The sequence below is a fragment of the Macrobrachium nipponense genome, chromosome 48, assembly GCF_015104395.2.
Source record: "Macrobrachium nipponense isolate FS-2020 chromosome 48, ASM1510439v2, whole genome shotgun sequence".
Taxonomy (NCBI): Eukaryota; Metazoa; Arthropoda; class Malacostraca; order Decapoda; family Palaemonidae; genus Macrobrachium; species Macrobrachium nipponense.
This window is the reverse complement of record NC_087223.1, coordinates 11974217-11994004: the sequence shown is the minus strand read 5'-3', so window position 1 is coordinate 11994004 and position 19788 is coordinate 11974217. Positions and strand designations below refer to the sequence as shown.

At 35.8% G+C, this 19788-nt stretch overlaps 1 protein-coding gene across 1 annotated transcript; it reads left to right on the top strand.

Moving 5' to 3' along the window:
• The first annotated feature begins 14917 nt into the window (after positions 1–14917).
• Positions 14918–18594, top strand: LOC135205043 (uncharacterized). Its single transcript, XM_064235306.1, has 5 exons — positions 14918–15020; positions 15704–16122; positions 16475–16645; positions 17085–17276; positions 17453–18594. The coding sequence occupies exons 2-5, from the start codon at positions 15712–15714 to the stop codon at positions 18038–18040; spliced, it is 1362 nt and encodes a 453-aa protein (XP_064091376.1). The 5' UTR covers positions 14918–15020; positions 15704–15711; the 3' UTR covers positions 18041–18594.
• The last annotated feature ends 1194 nt before the right edge of the window (positions 18595–19788 follow it).

The window sequence follows — 19788 nt, the reverse complement described above, 5'->3', positions numbered from 1 at the left end:
TCTCTTGGGTATAGTTCGTCCAGAGGAACACCCATAGATACTGTAGCAGTACGAGCGGAATAGAAGCAGTTTCACGTCTCGGTGACAGAAGGCAAACCTCCTTGCAATCATGTTGCCAGCTGCACATAGTTTACGACGCCTCTGTCAATGTTCGTATCTTTTAGTCGTCGGTGATAATGTGACCCAAATACGGAAATTCGTGCACAAATTCCAGCCGATGGTTTCCGAGGGGGAAAAATTTGAGGTTCTGCAATATGCTTAAGCGATCTCGGGAGCAGCGACATACACTGGGTCTTGGTTCGTTGTAGATTATATCAAATTCCTCTGCATATTGGCGGCAGGTGTCGATGAGTCGTTTTGGGAGACCTTGCACTGATGGGGAAATCAGAACCATATCGTCGGCGTAACAGAGGTTGTTTATAGTTGTTTCATTGACGGTGCATCCGATTGGGAGCGAGTTCAGTTTGACATTCAAGTCATCTGTGTACGTATTAAACAGGTAAGGAGAGAGAATGCCCCTTGCCGGAGCCCGTTTAGGGAGCCGAAGGTGTAAGATAACACGTTACCCCATTTGACACAGAATTGCTGTGTGGAGAACCAGCAATGTAAAATGCCAATTAGGTACAGGGGTGTGCCCCTTTTATGCAGCTTCAGGAAGAGCTTCAGGTAGTTTTACTCTGTCAAAAAAAATGCTTTTTTTTCTCACATCTACAAACAAAGGAAAATTAGGAGAGGCTGATGATAGGTAGTAATTAAGCAATTCTTTCAGTATGTAGATGCAGGTGTCGGTTGAGTGGTTTGCTTTAAACCCGAACTGGTTGTCAGTGGTGTAAAAAGGGGAGAAGTCTAACTAGAAGAACAGACTCAAGTATCTTCGATGCGATCGTTGTGATTGCAATCGGCCGGTAGTTGCCAGGGTCAGCTGCATCCTTTAGCTTGTTTTTGATTAATGGTATCAAGTGAACTAAGAGTAGGGAGTCTGGAAGAAACCGGTGAATTATGCACGCATTGAATAGGGCAGCTAGCAAATGTAAATTATCGGATGGCAGAGTTTGAAGCCTCTGCAGGAAGACCATCACAGCCGGGCGATTTATTATTAGGTAGGCTGTTTATGGCATCGCTGATGTTACCTGGCGTAATACGGTCTGCAAAATGAAATTGAATGTTGTCAGTAAGGAGGTTATCTACATCCCTTCGGGAATCTTGATCATTTATGCAATTCAGGATATTGTTGAAGTGATCGCCCCACATACTTGCAATAGCTTCGTCTCCGACTGCTTCCCCTACTCTCTGTGATAGCTTTTTTAGTTTTGGGATCTAAAGACTGGATATCTTTCCAAAGACGAGGATAATCACCAGATTCTAAGTTTCTAGACATTGCATCGGCTCTTAGTTGTTTTTCATTTAGCCTGCAGTGCTTAAGAGCAAGTTTGAACTGCGCTCTCGCCTGTCTCATTAGCAATGCAGTGTGCCCTTCCCTGGGGCTACCATTTTGCCTCCACAGTAAAAACATTTCTCGTGAGTATGTATACAGATCTTTAACCAAGTCATTCCATCCAGGTATATTACGAGAATTACCTTGACGAAATCTGTAGGCAGTCCTGCCCGAAGCAAGCAAAGCGGAGATTATGTTCGAATAGAATTCATTCAGATCCCTCTTGTGTTGGTCATTTCTACAATTTGTGTTAGTACAAAGTAAGGCGTCTGCCGGTTGAACTATTGACCGCAACCTGGTTTCCGGTGGTCGCCCTAAAGTCTCTGGTTTTCTGTTGGTTTTTTTTTTAAAATCCCAGTTTACCGCTGGTGGTCGATCAGTTAGGGGGTTCACGGTAGGGAGGGTGGGGGTACTGAATGACACCTGTAATGGGATGTGTATATGAAAATTAATATAGAACAATAAATGGGATATACAGATACTACGTAAATTGCTGGTAACATTATCTTAAAGAAAATAATCTTTGGATAAAATAGCCAATATGAATATGTTTAGACATCTAGATTGGGTTATAGATAAAAATCATCACAATTACTATTATTAATAGTAATATTAATAGTTGGTAAGTTTCGGAAACTTCATATTCTGACAAAATATTTAGGGCCAACCTTTCATTCCTCTGTGATCTTATTTGGAAAGAAAGGAAATTCTCTCTCTCTCTCTCCCTCTCTCTCTCCAAAGCAAAGTGACCCAGCCAAACCTTTGCCATTTACCCATTTAAGTAATCAGCCTTTGGTCATTAATCAGTCTTGCTCCTTAAGTCCACTAACACCTTATTTACCCTTTTCCATCAAAGATCTGCTGAGTCACGTGACCTCTATTAGTCTGTCTTAAAAGCACCTTAGCTCTGGGAAGAAAGTAGATTCGGTTAGAAGAATGGATTTAGGTATTCATAGCGTTTTTTTGAGGTATTAACTGGCTTATTTAGTGAGAGTAAATGGCGTTGTGGATGGTATGGTCAGAATAACTGAGGAATTCTATGGTGTGTCTGTGTGTGTTTTGTGGTCAATGAGATATAAAGGTTTTTCTGTGTAAAGCAATAAAAAATTGAACAGCTGAGTTTCTGACTAATATATAGTTAATTTTCAAGCTTGCGTTATGAGTACACAACAACAATAATGAAAGTGATAATGAATATATCAAAGAAATATATTCATGAATATACATCATCTTTTGTGAAAGGCCACTACACAAATCCTAATATATTACTGCAATATTTTCCTTCATGCTGAAGAAGGGAGTGAAAGTGTAGTTAGAAATGACAAAATTATAAAATCAAAGAATAAACTAGAGCGTAGAATGTGTTAGATAAATTACAGTCAATTAGTCATTGATAATATCAAGAACTTCTGTGAAACTGATATACCGAAAGATTTCTAAGAAATGTGAGATTTCTTTTCCTAACTCCATTAACTCATTTCATATTATTATTATTTTTTTATCCAATTTTCCTTTTTGCGTTGGTCATCTGTTCCACTTCTTGGGACGTTTTTGCATAATTCTTTTTTTACCTGGTCTTACTTTTTGTACGTTTTTTTTTAAATTAGTTTTTTTTTTCATTAGCAGCATCACACCAAGATCGATGCAGTCGTGATACCCAATTCTTTGTTTCTTGCATGATTTTTTGCATAATGTTTTTGTTTCATTGACCTATTATGTCACCCAATGAATGGCATATATATTCGCAGACCTTTTTCGGTTTTTGCTATTTCATATTCAACTAATTTTTTTATCACGTTACGCAGCTCAAAAAACGACATTGTACTTGAAGTCATATTTTGTTTGAGTATATAGTATTTTTTGTTTGTTTGAAATCAAGGTTGCTGCAACAGTATGTTTCAGAAGGTCTGACATCTTTTATTCATTTGGCGAACCGAATTACCAGCTATTTTTCAGTTTCTGTCAAATCTATTTTCATATGGAGTTTGTCATATACTTCTATTGTAACATACGATTTTAAACTCCTAAATATTGGTTTAGCTATCTCATTTTCTATATGCAGCATAATTTAATATTTGTTATGAAGACAATAATCCTTTCTTTTTTTATCTAAAATTCAATCGTATTTCACATATCATCTCTTTACCATAATTTTTTGCACGAATCAATGACATATATTCACCTTTTATAGTCTCTCTTTTTATGCAAATTTCTCAATAAATTTTGGTAATAAGCAACCAGTTTTTTCATCTAGGAATTGTATTATATTTTTTTTCATTTATGTAAAATATATTCAATAATTTTTTTTTTTACATTTTTCTCACTCAGTGACCTAATTCCACCAAAGGTGACACAGCCAATAGACCATACTGTTATTTAATATGTATCTGTGATTGCGTCATCCCATTACCGTGTAAGAGATCGGTCACAAAATGAAGTAGCAGGCGATGTGGTATTATTATCTTATTATGATATTAAAACCAGTTGGGCTATAGATTTTCATTGATAACATTTCCTAAGCATATCTGCAGGCGATGAATTGGCAATGATATATATATATATATATATATATTATAATAAATATAGATATATATAGATATGATATAGTATATATATATATATCCATATATATATCATATCTGTTATATTAATTAAATAAAATTATATATATGGATTATTCTATATCATATATATAATATATATAATATATATATATGTATATGTAAATATACATCAATGATATATGATATCTATAATAATTCATATATATATTCTATTATATATATATATATTATATAATATACTATATACATATATAATATACATATCTGTATATAATATATATATATATATCTATATCTATATATATATATATATATATTATATTAGTATATGTTATATATACATACATATATATATAATATATATATATATATATATATATATATAGTATATATATATATATATGATATTGATCATTTTTTTTACTGAAATTTCATAAAATCTTTATAAACATTTTCTCTCTCTCTCTCTCTCGTTATATACATATAAATATATACTTTATACAGTTTGTGTATATATATATATATATATATATATATATATATATCTATATATATATATATATATATATATATGATATATATATATATATCCAGTGAGCCCAGACGCTCAAAATGATAAGCTACAAACCAAATAATCACGAACGCCAAAATCTGATAAATCTGAAGAAGAAGAAGAAAAAACGGAAAGAATACTTACAGCGCATAAAAAAAATGGCCAATATCCAAAGCGTATTCCAAGGAACCTTCGCTCGCCCGCTCCCCCAAAACAAAAAACGAAGCGCCACCTTTCTAGATGGAGTCCGTTCGAGTTTTCTAGAGAGAGAGAAAAACTTGCGCGTGTTGTTACCTTTTACTCGATCAGAAAGGAGAGAGATTCTGACGAGAGTGAGAGTTATGTGGCGTCCGTCTTTTCTGATGGTTTCTTCTGAGAGAGAGAGAGCGAGAGAGAGAGAGAGACGATAGGGAGGAGATCAGATCTCGGAGAGAAGTAGGAGAAAGAGGGGGAAGGGGAGATAGAGAGAGATCTGAATGTCGTTATCAAGAAGACTTTTCGCTCAATGGATAGATAATCAGATGAACAGATTGTTGAGCAAAACCAGTTTTAAGTTTATTTCCTGGTTATAAATATCATACTGCGTTCCAGGAGAAAGAGAGAGAGAGAGAGAGAGAGAGAGAGAGAGAGAGAGAGAGGAAAGTCACTGTTGTAATCAGCAGTGCGAATAAGGCATTTTGTAATGCATTCCTGGACACTGGGTATCTGGAACCAGAATAGGTGTTAAGAGTGGATAGCCATATATATATATATATATATATATATATATATATATATATATATATATATATATATATATATATATATATATATATATATACCTACATACAGGGAAACCAGCAAAAAGCTTGAAGGTAATGTTGAATGAGCACAGGACAAGGTTTCGGTAACAATCAACTTCTAAATCGTCAAGGAAAGTTATGTAATAATCAAAGAAAAAATAAATTGAATATGTTTGTAAGTAGGGCAGTCAATTGAACAACCTACGATAAAAAGTGACAGGAAAAGGTGAAAAAATTAGATGAAAAAATAAGGCCATGCAGTGACTGGCAAAATTTTTGTATGTCGGTCATCACCGTAGCAGAGCGATTGCTATGAACTGGATTTTTTTTGCTGCGTTTATTTTCTATGAATTACTATAATAAGTACTTTTCACAAACTTACTGAGACTGTATTGCTTTTACCATTCTTTATCAAATGTTCTAACATATGTAATCATTGTTATATGTCCTAAATTTGTTTAGAAGTGTTTTTCATCAACGTACAGTATATTTATAAATAACATGTAAAATTTTGACACTTATCCCATCTTTTTTCACTTTTGGCGTATCTGTCAAAAGACATTGGATCTTATTATATTTTCTAGACATTTTGATGATTCATTCAGGCTTTAAATAATGGTGAATCCTTTAGAAGATACTAAATATAGCTCCTTTCTAACTAAACTTGGATAAGACTCTTAGAATTTTGGCGAAATAATTTCCCATTGTAAGTATAGCAACATCTACTCTCATATATCTACACGAGCCTGTTAGCCCTGTTGTTAGACATGCAACTTCTGCAGCTAAATCAGAGCATGTGACCACTACCCAACAGCCTGTGGGCTCCAAAGCATACCCCAAAAATAAGCAAAAAACTTAGGTGAATGTTGTTATGAAAGCAAATAGATAAGAGCTAAGGCGGTTTTTTTTTTCTCAGTTGCTTATGTGACCTTATAGGTAAGGAGCTTGTCTGCGTAGTCGAATGGATGCTTGCTTCGTCATCGTTCAGTTGCACAACCTGGTCCTAGGGACCAGGCGTTGATGAAAGGAAACAGATGCTGCCGAGAGAGAGAGAGAGAGAGAGAGAGAGAGAGGGGTGGTGAGCAATTATGTGGAGGAAGAGAGATGATTAAACTATCATTTACACAGTCAAGGTCTTGTGTCTGAAACTCGAGCTGGGAGAGACTACAGAGGGCAGACCATAAGCAAATAGCCAGTTAGTAGCAGGCCAGTTAGTCACAGCAAAATGACCCATGGTCGAGCAGCATTTGGCGATTGAGCAGGCCAGTCGTGTAGAACACAACAATTAGCCAGACAGTCAGATAAAAACATTCAACAAGTTAGTGGAAGACAGTCAGGCAGTCAAGAAGATTCACTGCCCAAACAGTCAGCAAAGGATAGATGATCATTCAGTCAGATATGGGCAGAACTGCAACAAAAGATACGATAAAGATGCAGGTAGTTACAGCCAGTTGCAACCAGTCACTCGTGACAAGACTGCAGACAGTTACATCCAGCCAGATAAATATGGAGCCAGTTAAATACACATTCAGACGATTCCAGCCAGCCAGAACCAACAGCTGCCTGGCAACCGGTCTTCGACGACTACCCAGAAGGACAAACTGAAGCCAATTAAGGAATGGGAAATAAAAAAAGGCAGAAAACAGCAAAAAAACAGGAACTTAGAAAGCGAAAGTAACACGCGGTGGCTTGAGGTTTCTTGTGTTTAGGAAAAACTGGGGTATTGGAGGCGTTCTCTTAGTCTAAGAAGTTGCCCTCTCTTGCGAGAGAAAGGGAGATGGCTGGGTGCGTTTGCTTCGACGTGTTTGGTGTCTTATCTAATTGGCGAGGAGACAGATTAAGAGAGAGAGAGAGAGAGAGAGAGAGAGAGAGAGAGAGAGAATTCACTATCATTAATTGTTAAGGAATATTTACCATTACATGGCTGAATACACAGTATTATAGTAATATATCTTCATGAGCAGGTATATTACCTGTAAACATCCGCTAAACAAGTGTGCGTTCATGAAGTGTAGCTAACGCTATCCGTTTTACGTCGTGCAAAATATCATGGCGCCTCGGGGCAGTCATGGTAATTAATAGCCAATCGTTGCCCCAGAATCTTTCAATTATCGCCTGTAACAAGCGCCCCTGGGCACCTCTCCGTTGCATAACTGTGCCCATTTTGAGGAGAGGTGAACGTGATCCAGTTACATCACAATCGAAGGCAATGATTTGCCCTTCCACAGAATGTAAACAAGGCGCTCGCATTTCTGAAAGATGTGTGCATTTCTTAATAATAAGTAACTTCACAGTTGCTAGGGGCTACCCTATTCATTTTTCAGCGATGAAATGTATAATCTAGCTACTAAATGACAGCGTTTATACAAATAATAAAGATTAATTTATAATTCAGTGAGTCTCTCTCTCTCTGAAGAAAGGAAATAGAGAAATGTACGTAAACAAAAAAAGGTAACCATGTTGGCACGAGACATCACGGACTGACCTAAAACACGTCCCGAAAGGAAAGACGTAAAAGAAGAGACAATGCATGTTAGGTCTGTCATGCATAATGAGAGAGAGAGAGAGAGAGATTGCTCCTCTTGCATAAAGCATTTTAGGCTATAGGCCTAAGGGTGTTCCCCAAGGTATTAATAGGAACCTCGCATGAACATCTCGCCCTGGGTACAACAGGGAAAGCTATTCGACTCTCTCTCTCTCTCTCTCTCTCTCTCTCTCATGCAAATTACATTTCTCTTTTCCTAACACCAACGCGAGAGTGTACAACTTTCCATTGAGTAGGTTATAGGGAAACATAATTTTTCAATAATGTTATTATTTTAACTATAAAAGTGGCTTTGATGTAATTTTCAAGCACTTGTTATTATTATTATTATTAATATTATTATTATTATTATTTTTATTTTAATTATATTATTATTATTATTATTATTTATTATTATTATTATTATTATTATTATTTATTATTATTATTATTATTATTGGCTATATTTAAAGAGAGCTTCTTTTATAAGTAATCGTTTATACTCAAGGGGGTACAACGTGCGAGGAGATTGGGTATAGGGTATGGCGTATAAGGGATTCTATGGGTGTTGCCCTTTGCTGGCATTTATAAATATTCAAGGTCACTCACCGAAGAATCCCACAGGACAGATATTTTACCTCAAGACTATTTTGATGTCAAGGTCAATAATCTGTGAGTTTAGGATTTGGTTCGTAAATATCTTTTTCTATATATTTTTTTGAGTAATGAGTTTTGATTGGGATTATAGATTTGAATCGATATTTCTTTTTGCAAGACCAAGATCTCTGTATAGTAATTCCATGAAATGTTGGCTGAATAGTTATTGGTTGTTTTCAAGTAGAAATTTATTTGAACAAATGCATATCCCCAACTAAGAGTGAATGTTACTAAGTTCTGTATTTTCTAGGACTTAAGTACATCATAAAAATACATTAAATAAAATGAAATTCATTATGAAAGTAGAGTAGAAAAGGGACATTATATATCCTAAACATATTGACAAAACAAAATCATTAGGTAAAGAGAAAAAATATCAATACTTTCCTTCAGCAAGTCGGGAAAGCTGAAAGGTGATGCCCAAGCAACAACAACCACCAAGAAACGGATTTCCCCAAGTCTCAGTTACGTCAACCAGCTTTCCTCCTCCTCCTCCTCCTCCTCCTCCTCCTCTCCTCCTCTTCCTCTTCCTCCTTCGCCTCCTCCATCTCCTCCTCTTCCTCCTCATCTTCTTCTCCTTCTTCTTCTCCGTTTCCAAAGAAAGCTGCGGAACTGGTTGTACAGTGCCTGCGAAAATACTGCCCATCAGAACTCGATAGTCGTGAAGTAACATCTTGCTGCGCAGGTGCAAAACGGGAAGCATTTGTCCAAAATACAAGACATTTTTATTACGTGAATGAAATGAAATTTTATATTCTCTGTCTTTTATCCAAATACTCTTGGATCCAGAGGTTAATCATTCATCTAAGCTTCTTCGACATGTCTAAGAATTCTATAAAAAAAAGGCAAAAAACCATTCATTGTGAGAAAAAAACCATAGAGTAAGTAGGCTATTTTTTTTCTGTGGATTTTGTACCATGACAGTTTTCTCAGCTTTAGGTGTTTTTTGTGCATTAGAGTTTTTTCATTGTTTTTATATTTCATCTGTAATGGAAAAACGGTAAAATGATGATTCATATTTCCGACAGTTGTTATATAAATGATTTTAGTACATAGGCTTAGGCGAATTTGCTTTTCAGAAAAAAATAACTTTTTCAGTTTCTCTCCAAATAAACAGTTTCCGAAATAGATCCTGATACTTTAGGCTTTCGTAGGCAGTTTTCAACGACTGCACATTATTAAAACCTATTTTCAGCAACGCTCCCTATGTATAGAATCTTCGAAATAATTATTGATATCTATAATCTTGTAAATGCTATAAAAATATCTTATTAAAACGGTCAAATTCTAATCTTACTGCTTGGATACTTTAGCAACTTTCCTTTTTTATTAAAACTGTTCCTGGGACAATTCCTGTTGCTGTAGCTTCGACAAAAACGTCTGGTAACCTCTTTCTAAAACAGTCGTACACAGTCCCTGTCTTCTAATACTTTGACAGTAGTTTTAACAACTGTCTCTATGGAACCGTTTGTAATCAAGTGTGTCTATATATTGTATTACACATTTGCCAACTGTTTTAGCTAATGTCTGACTGTGTAAATGTTTCCTACAGGCATTCTGTACTTTAAAACATTTTCCAACAGTTGTTCAAAAACTGTCTTGACAGTGAACTGTTACTTCAAGTCTCCCGATAATAGTTTCAGTAATGTTTCTCATCATGACTGTTTGCGACAAAATCGATGTTTCTTTACATTTCCATTTCAGTCCGTGCCATCAAATGTTAGGAACCTGTTTCACTTGCGCCCCCCCCCCCCCCCCCCCCCCCCCACCCCCCCCCCGCCCCCTCCCCCCGCCCCTCCCATCCCCCCTTACCCCCCCTCCCATACCCCCCCCCTGGACCCCCTACAAAAAAAAGAACCCCAGAAACCAGTCTTTAACTTTTGTCTTAGAAAGAACAAAAAAAAAAGACCATACCAACCAATATGAAAAAAAAAAAAATGTAGAAAGCGAGAGCAAATTTTGTCAGGGTACTTTTCACAGTGGCTTCTACAATCTCCGAGGAACGAACATTGAAATAAAAAAAACGGTTGACGTTTTTCTTTTTTCATTTTTAAAATAAAATTACCAAAGGTCCGACCTTACTGGAATTCAGCCTGGAGATTTTGGCGAACCTATTTCTCAGACGGAAATGGCGGGAATGTTTGAGAATTCAAACAATCTGATCACTTTCTAAAGAATTCTTGATTTGATCAAACACGTGTCTTCGTTTCCTTTATGATAAAGGAAAAGATAGTTATTAAGGGACATTGAAATGCTGATTATCAAAAGCAGGCTTTAATAATAATAATAATAATAATAATAATAATAATAATAATAATAGCTATAAACACCTGGAAAACGAATACAAATATCTTTGCCTTTGAAAATAAAATTGCAATAAACACTGCCATTTCAATCATGATAACAATAATAATAATAATAATAATAATAATAATAATAATAATAATAATAATAATAATAATAATAATAATAATGATAATAATAATAATAATAATAATAATAATAATAATAATAATAATAATAATAATAATAATAATAATAATAATAAGTTAAGCAGCTACAACTACCTGGTAAAACAATTACAATCTCTTTTCCTTAGTAAATAAAATTGCAATAAAATTGCAGATAAGGAATAAAGAATCTGCACTCAACCTGTATCACGTATATAGGCAAGACATTGCGGAAGTTTAAAGAGAGACATAAGGACGGACAGACAGACAGACACAGATGAATGCATTGCATGCAAGCATGGAATAATCCCGAAGAAAGTATCTTATCTGGAACTGGTATCTAGAGAGAGAGAGAGAGAGAGAAAGAGAGAGAGAGAGTACACTTTTGCAGTGGAATCCACCGAGTGAGAGGTGAATGTCACAACTACTATTTAAAAAAAAAAACAAAAGATGGAACACCAAAAAGTCAACTGACCTTTTCAAAATCGAGACAGATGCCATTGACTCCGTAACCCCATATGCTCAATACGCATGAATCTTTAACCCTTTGGAGGAGAGCGTTATGTCGAAATAGATGTAAATGTATTACTTGCGTTACCTTGCTTCTCCATTAAAAGGCCTTGGGATTTGATATGTGCTACTGTTTTCCCTTATCTGTGTGTTTTCTGGGAATGATCTTGACGAGGGAAATTTTTAATATGACTAAATATATTAATGAACTTCGAAAACTTTTTTTTAATGATGACATACACACACACGTACACACACACACACATATATATATATGTATGCATGAGTGCTTGCGTTATGCTTGCTAACAAAGACCAAATCCATCTTAGGACCCATCAAATTTAACCTTTTTCAAAATAAAGACAGTGTATAAGTGCTGAGGGGCGTGGCTCACTAAATACCCTTTAATTACATAGGCTTCCCGACAATCGTGGTCCCCGGTAGAGAGTTTGTGAACACCACGCCTTCCCCTCGACGCCCCCCCCCCACAAACGCAAACCACATCTGTCTCTTTGCGACGGGAGTAGGAAGCAAACAAGTTTGAGAGACCGCGTAAATAAAAACCCATCGAACAAGTAGTACAGCGAGAAAAAACGAAAAAGAGAAGAAATAACTTTTATTGAGGAATCTGGAAGACTGGAAAATAAATGGCGTATTTTCTTTTTTTTTTTTTTTTTGTGTGAAGCGGTTTAAGTGAAAGGAGACGAAAGAAAGGGGACGAGATGGAATAGTTATGAGCTCTCTCTCTCTCTCTCTCTCTCTCTCTCTCTTCTCTCTTAGCTTTCAGACAATTGCGTACTAGCATTTTCAAACGATTCACATATCTGCACTCTTGAGGTTAATAGGTATGATCTCTCTCTCTCTCTCTCTCTCTCTCTCTCTCTCTCTCTCTCTCTCTCTCTCTCTCAGACACATATATCTATCTCAAAACCTCCACATACCCACTTTTGAAGCAAGCATTATTATTATTATTATTATTATTATTATTATTATTATTATTATTATTATTATTATTATTATTATTATTATTATTATTATTATATTATTATTATTATTATTATTATTATTATTATTATTATTATTATTATTATTATTTTCTGAGCGTTATTTTTCCTTTTTTGCTTTTAGAATATTTTCGAGGTCAAAATTTGCATACGTAACCTTCACTAGGTGTGAAAGTTGCCTTCCAAAAATACCTTATGGGTTTTTAAGTATTCATTTTAACTACTCAGATATTTGCTGCAGTAAAATTGGTATGATCTTAGCTCATAAACTCGTCAGTCGTGACTTCTACGACTTTGAAACAGTTGAAAATAGTTAAAGTTTTTATATTTGTTGCTGTTTGATTTAATTTTATACTGACATTTTGGAAAAAAATATATGACAAAAATTTTATTCTATATTTTCCATTCATCAAACTCCATTTAACTTGAAATGATAGGATTACTTACCCCAAACAATTTAGTAGTTTGTAATTATATTTATCATTTATTTTGATAATTACACACAGGTAAATAATGATTTAATTAAAACTTGGTACGTGGTAACCCAAACTATCTCCACTTTCGAAACTCATGTTATCCTGATGAAGGGAAAAAAAAATATCATATTTTTCCATTTCTTCCCTAATCCTTTAACTCTCTTCTCTCCAATACACAAGTCTCATCTTTCTCGTTACTCCTTTATCAAAATATTCTCATTCCTCAATTTCAGTCTGTTGGTCTATTCATTATTTCGCACACTTGAATCAGTATCCGATATTTTTCATGATGTCAGACGATAAATTATATAAATATAATATTAATAAAGTATCATCATAATTAGTATCATATTAAATTGCTTATCCCGTTACTTGGACGTTACGTACCGTCATAAATATTACAATGTGAGCTTTATCGATATTTAGATTACTGGTGTTACTTTGAATGAAAACATGTATTATTATTATTATTATTATTATTATTATTATTATTATTATTATTATTATTAGTATACATTCATATCATTAATCAGAGAACATAGCATAACAATGAAGTATCAACAAAGAAATTCTTCTTCAACTTAAAAAAAAATCATTAATTCAGACTCGGAAATTAGCAAAGGTTATTAACGTGTCCAACAGCAAATTCATTATATAAAAGCTATAATATTGTGGCCGGAAATTTACTTCTACGACGTACCACTGTAACCGCATGAGAGTCGTGTGTTCGTTCGTTCGTGCCGTGAAAACCTGTTTAGTTTTCACGCTCCTTTCTTCATGAACAGGTTCCAAATGATTTGGTCGTGCCCATAAAGAACGCAATAAAAATAGAAAAAAAACTTATATCTAGAAAGCATTAAGCCAACCCAATTTTCAGGTATAGTGGCTGCGTTCATTAGGGTACGTAAGAAAGGGCGTGTTCATTTCCTCGATGCGAACTCATGGCAAGTTCATTTAGGCCACGACGAGACATGAGGGCTTTCGTGTTGCTTAAGAACAGGAAATATTTATGAATTAGGCTTCAAAAGTAAGTGATCAGGAATTACTATTATTATAATGAATTGATATACAACTTTTCTGAATCATTGTTATCAATCGATTTTTATTATACTTGTTTGTTGTTATCATTATTCATCAAACGGAATAAAACAATTGATTCTGGTTTTATCATTATCACATTATCATTTTTATCATGTTTTATGTATCAATAACAGGAAAATAATAATTTTAAAAATCAATAGATTAATAAAAAGACTAGGCACAGAAACATTCGAATAATTCTAGAAATTAAGACTGACTAAAGGAAAAAGATACCTCAACTTTTGGCGCTTTAAAACGATAATGTCCAGAACTTGCACCCAATATTGTCATTAGTCTGAACCACTTGAACTGAAAGTACATTGTCTACTTTCATTTCTCTCTCTCTCTCTCTCTCTCTTTCTCTCTCTCTCTCTCTCTCTCATTCAATAATCACGGTGTCTCCATTTCTCAGTCGTGCTTATTCCTTTCACTATGATTTATTTGACTGAACTCTCTCTCTCTCTCTCTCTCTCTCTCTCTCTCTCTCTCTCTCTCTCTCTCTCTCATCCGTTTTTCTGTAGTGCTTTCTTCAACATATTACAATATCAAATTTACATCATTTTTCCCAAAGAAATTGAATTCAGGATTTTTATTACAAGATGGGAACTAATTTTCCTTTGCAATTGATAAATAGACAAATAATTAAGACTTTGGAGGTATATAGGAACTTAAAATTCAATTCTGAAACATTTAATCCTTTCAGAAAATACAAATGAATTTATGCGAATGTTGCAACAATTAAGTCAGTTATCAAGTCAAATCTTTTAAAGTTATCCACAAAATATTCGTCTCGAGGTTTTCCACAGCCTCCTGAATTGGCCCTAGGCGCTCGAGTCTGCCAGAGAGAAGAAAATCCACCTTTCTTTGACCAGGTTTTTGTCTCTTCTTCGGGGCCGTGGGTGATTAGGAGTGAGGAGGGTCCAGAGGCTTTAAATAGGGGCGCGATCCGACGGGACGATTCAGTGTGTTGCCTCCTGCGGTCGAGGTAAGGTCAGCGCCGCCGCTCCAGCTGTCGGTGGCTTGAGTTGGTCATTCTTTGGGGGGTTTCATTCGAGAACCGGTTAGGTTCAAATTGATTTTTTTTTTAACTTTGGGAACATATAGAAGGGGATGATTTTGGAGAAAGGCTAAGAGGCTGCTGTCACTATTACATCAAATTTCTTGCTGTTGCCGAGTTGAAAGATTATATATATTATATATATATATATATATATATATATCTATATATATATATATATATATCATATATTATATATATATATATACATACGAGTATGCTTGTTGTTATCAGTAAACTATAGATGTGTGTATACATTCGCATGAATTTGAATGCATCCATGCACTGCATTCATTTACATATTCTTGATTGTATGCATGAATGCTTGTACTGATATCTGTACCTAATAATTCTTATACTACTGAAAAATATATACGAGATTTTATATACGAGATTTTATTTAATTTATTTACAATTGATATAATCTTTATCTGGCACTGCTGTCGTTAAAAGAATTAAAATACATCTTAAAATTTCATGAAATGTTTATTTTTATGTATAGAAAATCAGATATGTTACACAGACTACCAATCAGTAGCGCATTGATGGCTCCACAAACAATGCGCCACTCACCTCTGTCAAATATTTATAGCTTTATTTATGGTTTCCAGCAGCCACGATGAAAATGAGGCTCTTCATCCTCCTGGCGTGTCTGGCTCCTCTCACCTCCGCCACGAAGGGAGGTGGAGGTCATGGGGGTGGTGGGTACGGAGGTGGAGGTGGATATGGACACGGTGGAGGCTCGGGCCTATCAGCCTACCTGCAGCCGATCTACGTCAACGACGGCTACGGTAGCGGGGGCGTCAAGAAAGGAACTGGGGGCGGCTTCGGAGACATTTTCGGAGGAATCAACTCCTTCTTCAAGGGCGGCCATCAAGATGTTGCCCCCCCACTCATCGCCTTCCACGCCCCAGGTCCCACTCCGAACTACCCACCCCCCCACGTGGAACCCCAGATCGTCGAGGTCCAGGTTCCCAAGTGCGAACCCCTGACTCACTTCGTCACCAACTTCATCACCGAGACTGTTCCGGTAGGTTAGGTTGGGAGCGCTTGTGGGTGTGAATGCAGAGATTAGAAGGGTTTTATACTCTGTGGGTTTGTTTACTCATTCTTTGTGTGAAAGGGCACTTCTTTGTCGGTTTATTTACTCCAAAATGAGAATACAAACTCACAAAGTAATGCCCTTCTTTGTTTACTTATTCTTTGTGTGGGAGGTCTATCCTTTGTGGGGTTGTGTATTCATTCTTTGTGTGGAAGTGCTATTTTGTTGTGGGTTTAAGAATGTAGATTACTATCTGCCATCCTTTCATCAGCAAAATGCCCTTGTTCCAGCTTCAAATGACTTACCATCTAACATCTCTCTGTCGCTTTTTCCTTTCCAGGTCCCCATCTTCCAGACAGAATTCGTCCAGAACCTCGTCCCAACAGTGCTCTTGCAAACACAGTTCCAGAGACAGGTAGAGACCGAGTATGTCACTGACGTCCTGACTCAGAAATTGGTTTCGACCTACACGAAGTCCATCGCCGTTCCAAGGAATAACTTCTTCACAGAGGTTATTATTATTATTATTATTATTATTATTATTATTATTATTATTATTATTATTATTATTCATTCATGAAGTCTCTTTATTATTCTCGTAGTTAGGTACTTTCATCACAGAGATATTAGAATTATTATCAATAGTATTATTTCAATTATTAAATTTCTTTATCTCTCAGGAGTCTATTCCTATTTTACTTAATAATTAATTTTGTCATATTGGTCTTTATTAATACCATATTCCGCCACAAAATCTTGAAATTTATGATAATTTCAATTTAAAACCTAGGAGATTCGCTAGTCTTTTGTTGTCAGCTAAGCTTACCATCCTCCAGACCAGGTTTCTGAGAAAAAATACGGGAATTGCTCTGAAAATTTGAGGAGGGCAACGGAACTCCCGAACCCCGCCGAAGTCCTTGTGATACAGCTTCTTTCAAAATTCTTTCCAGACTGAGACAGCAGTACTGACTAACAACATCTTCCAACGCACCACCGAGGTGAACTTCTCCCCAGTCTTCAGGACACGATTCGTCACTGTCACAGCCACTGACTACATCACCCAGACTGTGCCTGATGTCAGGATCAGCAATGCGTTCCAGACGGTCAGGGTCCCCACCACGGCATACGTCACAGAAACCAAGGTAAGTTTGTTTGTTTGTCTTTTTGTAACTGGGATGCACTTGATTTTTGAAGTCCTATCTTTCAACTGTAGCACCAGTAAGACATCCTATGTCCAACTGCCCTGTGCTTCATCTGGGGCACAACTAATATACTCTGTCCCCCATCTGTAACATTGATTTACTCGTAACCCAAACAGATTCAGCTCCAGCCATCGCTCGTATTGGAAACCGTGACTGAGTACGTGACTCAAATTGCCACCGAGTTCCAACCCAGGCTAGTGACTGTGACCGCCCCACCAGAGTACATCACCACAACAGAGTATAACCACGTCACCACTTCCATTTACGAAGCTGCCCGGGCACCTGCTGTGGTAGGACCCATCACAGTGACACAGCAAGTCAAGGAGTACGTACCCACAATATCCACTTACAATCAAGTCCTGGTCTCGACAGCTTTCGAGCCAGTACCGGTCGTCAAAACTGTGCTCCACACCAACTACATCACAGATACAGTCTACCATACCCAGTTCCTCACCAAAACAGTTTATAAACATCAGACTCACGTGGTGACAGACTATGTAACAGTCAAGCCTCAGTGTGGCGTTCAATATGGCTATGGGGCCACCAAGCCCATCGTTCCCCTGACTCCAGGACTCCAGGTCTTGACTGACCAGGCAGCATTTGTAGCCGCCACTCCTGATGTCCTCTCCACACCTAATATACCATGGTCATACGGAGCTGGAAAAGACCTCCTACTGGGGGTGACGCCGACATTTCAGGCGTAAGGACTGTAACTGCTCCCGTTTGAAAGTCAAGGTATCCGTTGGGGATTCTGGCCATTAATGGGTAGGCTGCTATTTGGTCAAGGCTTTCTGATGAAGGAACTCTCCCTAATAACATTTAGGAAGTGGCTCTTTACACCAAGACTTAGTGATCATGGTAAGCCACCATTTATCGGTAGATGTCAGTGACAGCTTAGATCTTGTCATTGCTGCAGAATGATCAATAAATTCCTGTGATAAATCTTATCAAATACAGCAGGAGAATCAATGTTGTCACAGCAGGTTTTCTGTGGAACACAGATAAAAAAATTATAGTACCCCATTACATAGTTAGCCTGCGACTCTGTTGTTTTGTTATAATCATTTCCTAGTCATTTGTCTTGTTACCCATATCATTTTCTTCTTTAACTTTACTTTCTTCAACTTCTTGAGAAGAACCCAAAACTAAGGTATTAGGAACTTGAATTCTGATGACCTCTTATTTTGTTCCCTCTCTCCAAACATTGCCAGGGCCAAATTGTTACTTCTTTCAGTCTTAACTTACTTCTGCCTCTGCTCAAGGAAAAATTCTCTAAGCTATTACACAAAAATAATACAGCCAAGATGGATAATGAATACTGTATCTAATCTTGCCTTTTAAACCTTTCCTATTCAAGCTTTCCTTTGACTTACAGGATTAATGGTTTTGGTGGGCAAGAAAGGAAAATAAGATTTTTATTTTGATTCTTCTTTCTTCTTAAGTTTTTTCTATTCTGCACTTTTCTTTGCTTCTTTCTTGGACATTTTCTTTTAAAGTCCCTTTTTGAATGTGAAGTATTATATGGCAATTAGTCTTCATGTGAAAATGTAAATGTTCATGTGTGTTCATTAAATCAAGAGAGTTATATATATATATATATATATATATATATATATATATATATATATATATATATATATATATATATATATATATATATATATATATATATATATATATATATATACACTTTTGCATTTTAACTGAAAGTTCCATTTTAACTTCTGTTTGACTGTGAGAAGAATGTACGTGTGTAAAATATGTTTTGTAATAAAACTTTTACAAGATTAATTGACTGTTTACCTTCCAAATGTCCTCAGATTTCCTTTGGTTAATAATGATAATAATAATAATAATAATAATAATAATAATAATAATAATAGTAATAATAATATAATAATAATAATAATAATAATAATAATAATAATGTTATTCATTTTCATTAGTCCTACTTGGAGCTTGTTAGGTAACGTGAGTTAAATCGATATATAGGTAGGTAGATAGATAGAATGAAGAAATAAAGGTAAAAGTGGGGTGTTTTCTGTTTATGACGATTAAAGGATAATAAATAATAAAAAAAAATCAAGAGATTCAGAGCCACAATGAACTAGCAACCTCGACCATCATTGGTGATGGCCAGAAGCTTTAAAACTGGTGAAAGGAATTAGAGGTGTTTTGCACTCTCATTTTCAAGTAGTATTTGTTTACCCTATATTTATTATTTTCATGAATCCATATTCAACCGGAAAATGACAAAATAAACAGCTGCGTGAGATAATAATCATGATGACGACTGTAGTTCACAAAGTGAGAAATACAAAATGGAAGTTTTTCTTTTTAGGATTTCATCCATGACTCAACAGTTGAATCATGGATAGGTCAGTGACCTACGTTCATTCATTATGTATCAGTACAGAAACTTTCTCCCAAAACTTGCTACAACAAGAGTTCA

Coding starts and splice junctions, on each gene's coding strand:
- LOC135205043 (XM_064235306.1), top strand. CDS start 15,712: ATGAAAATGAGGCTCTTCATCCTCCTGGCGTGTCTGGCTCCTCTCACC. Junction 16,646..17,084: donor GGAATAACTTCTTCACAGAG/GTTATTATTATT, acceptor AATTCTTTCCAG/ACTGAGACAGCAGTACTGAC. Junction 17,277..17,452: donor CATACGTCACAGAAACCAAG/GTAAGTTTGTTT, acceptor TAACCCAAACAG/ATTCAGCTCCAGCCATCGCT.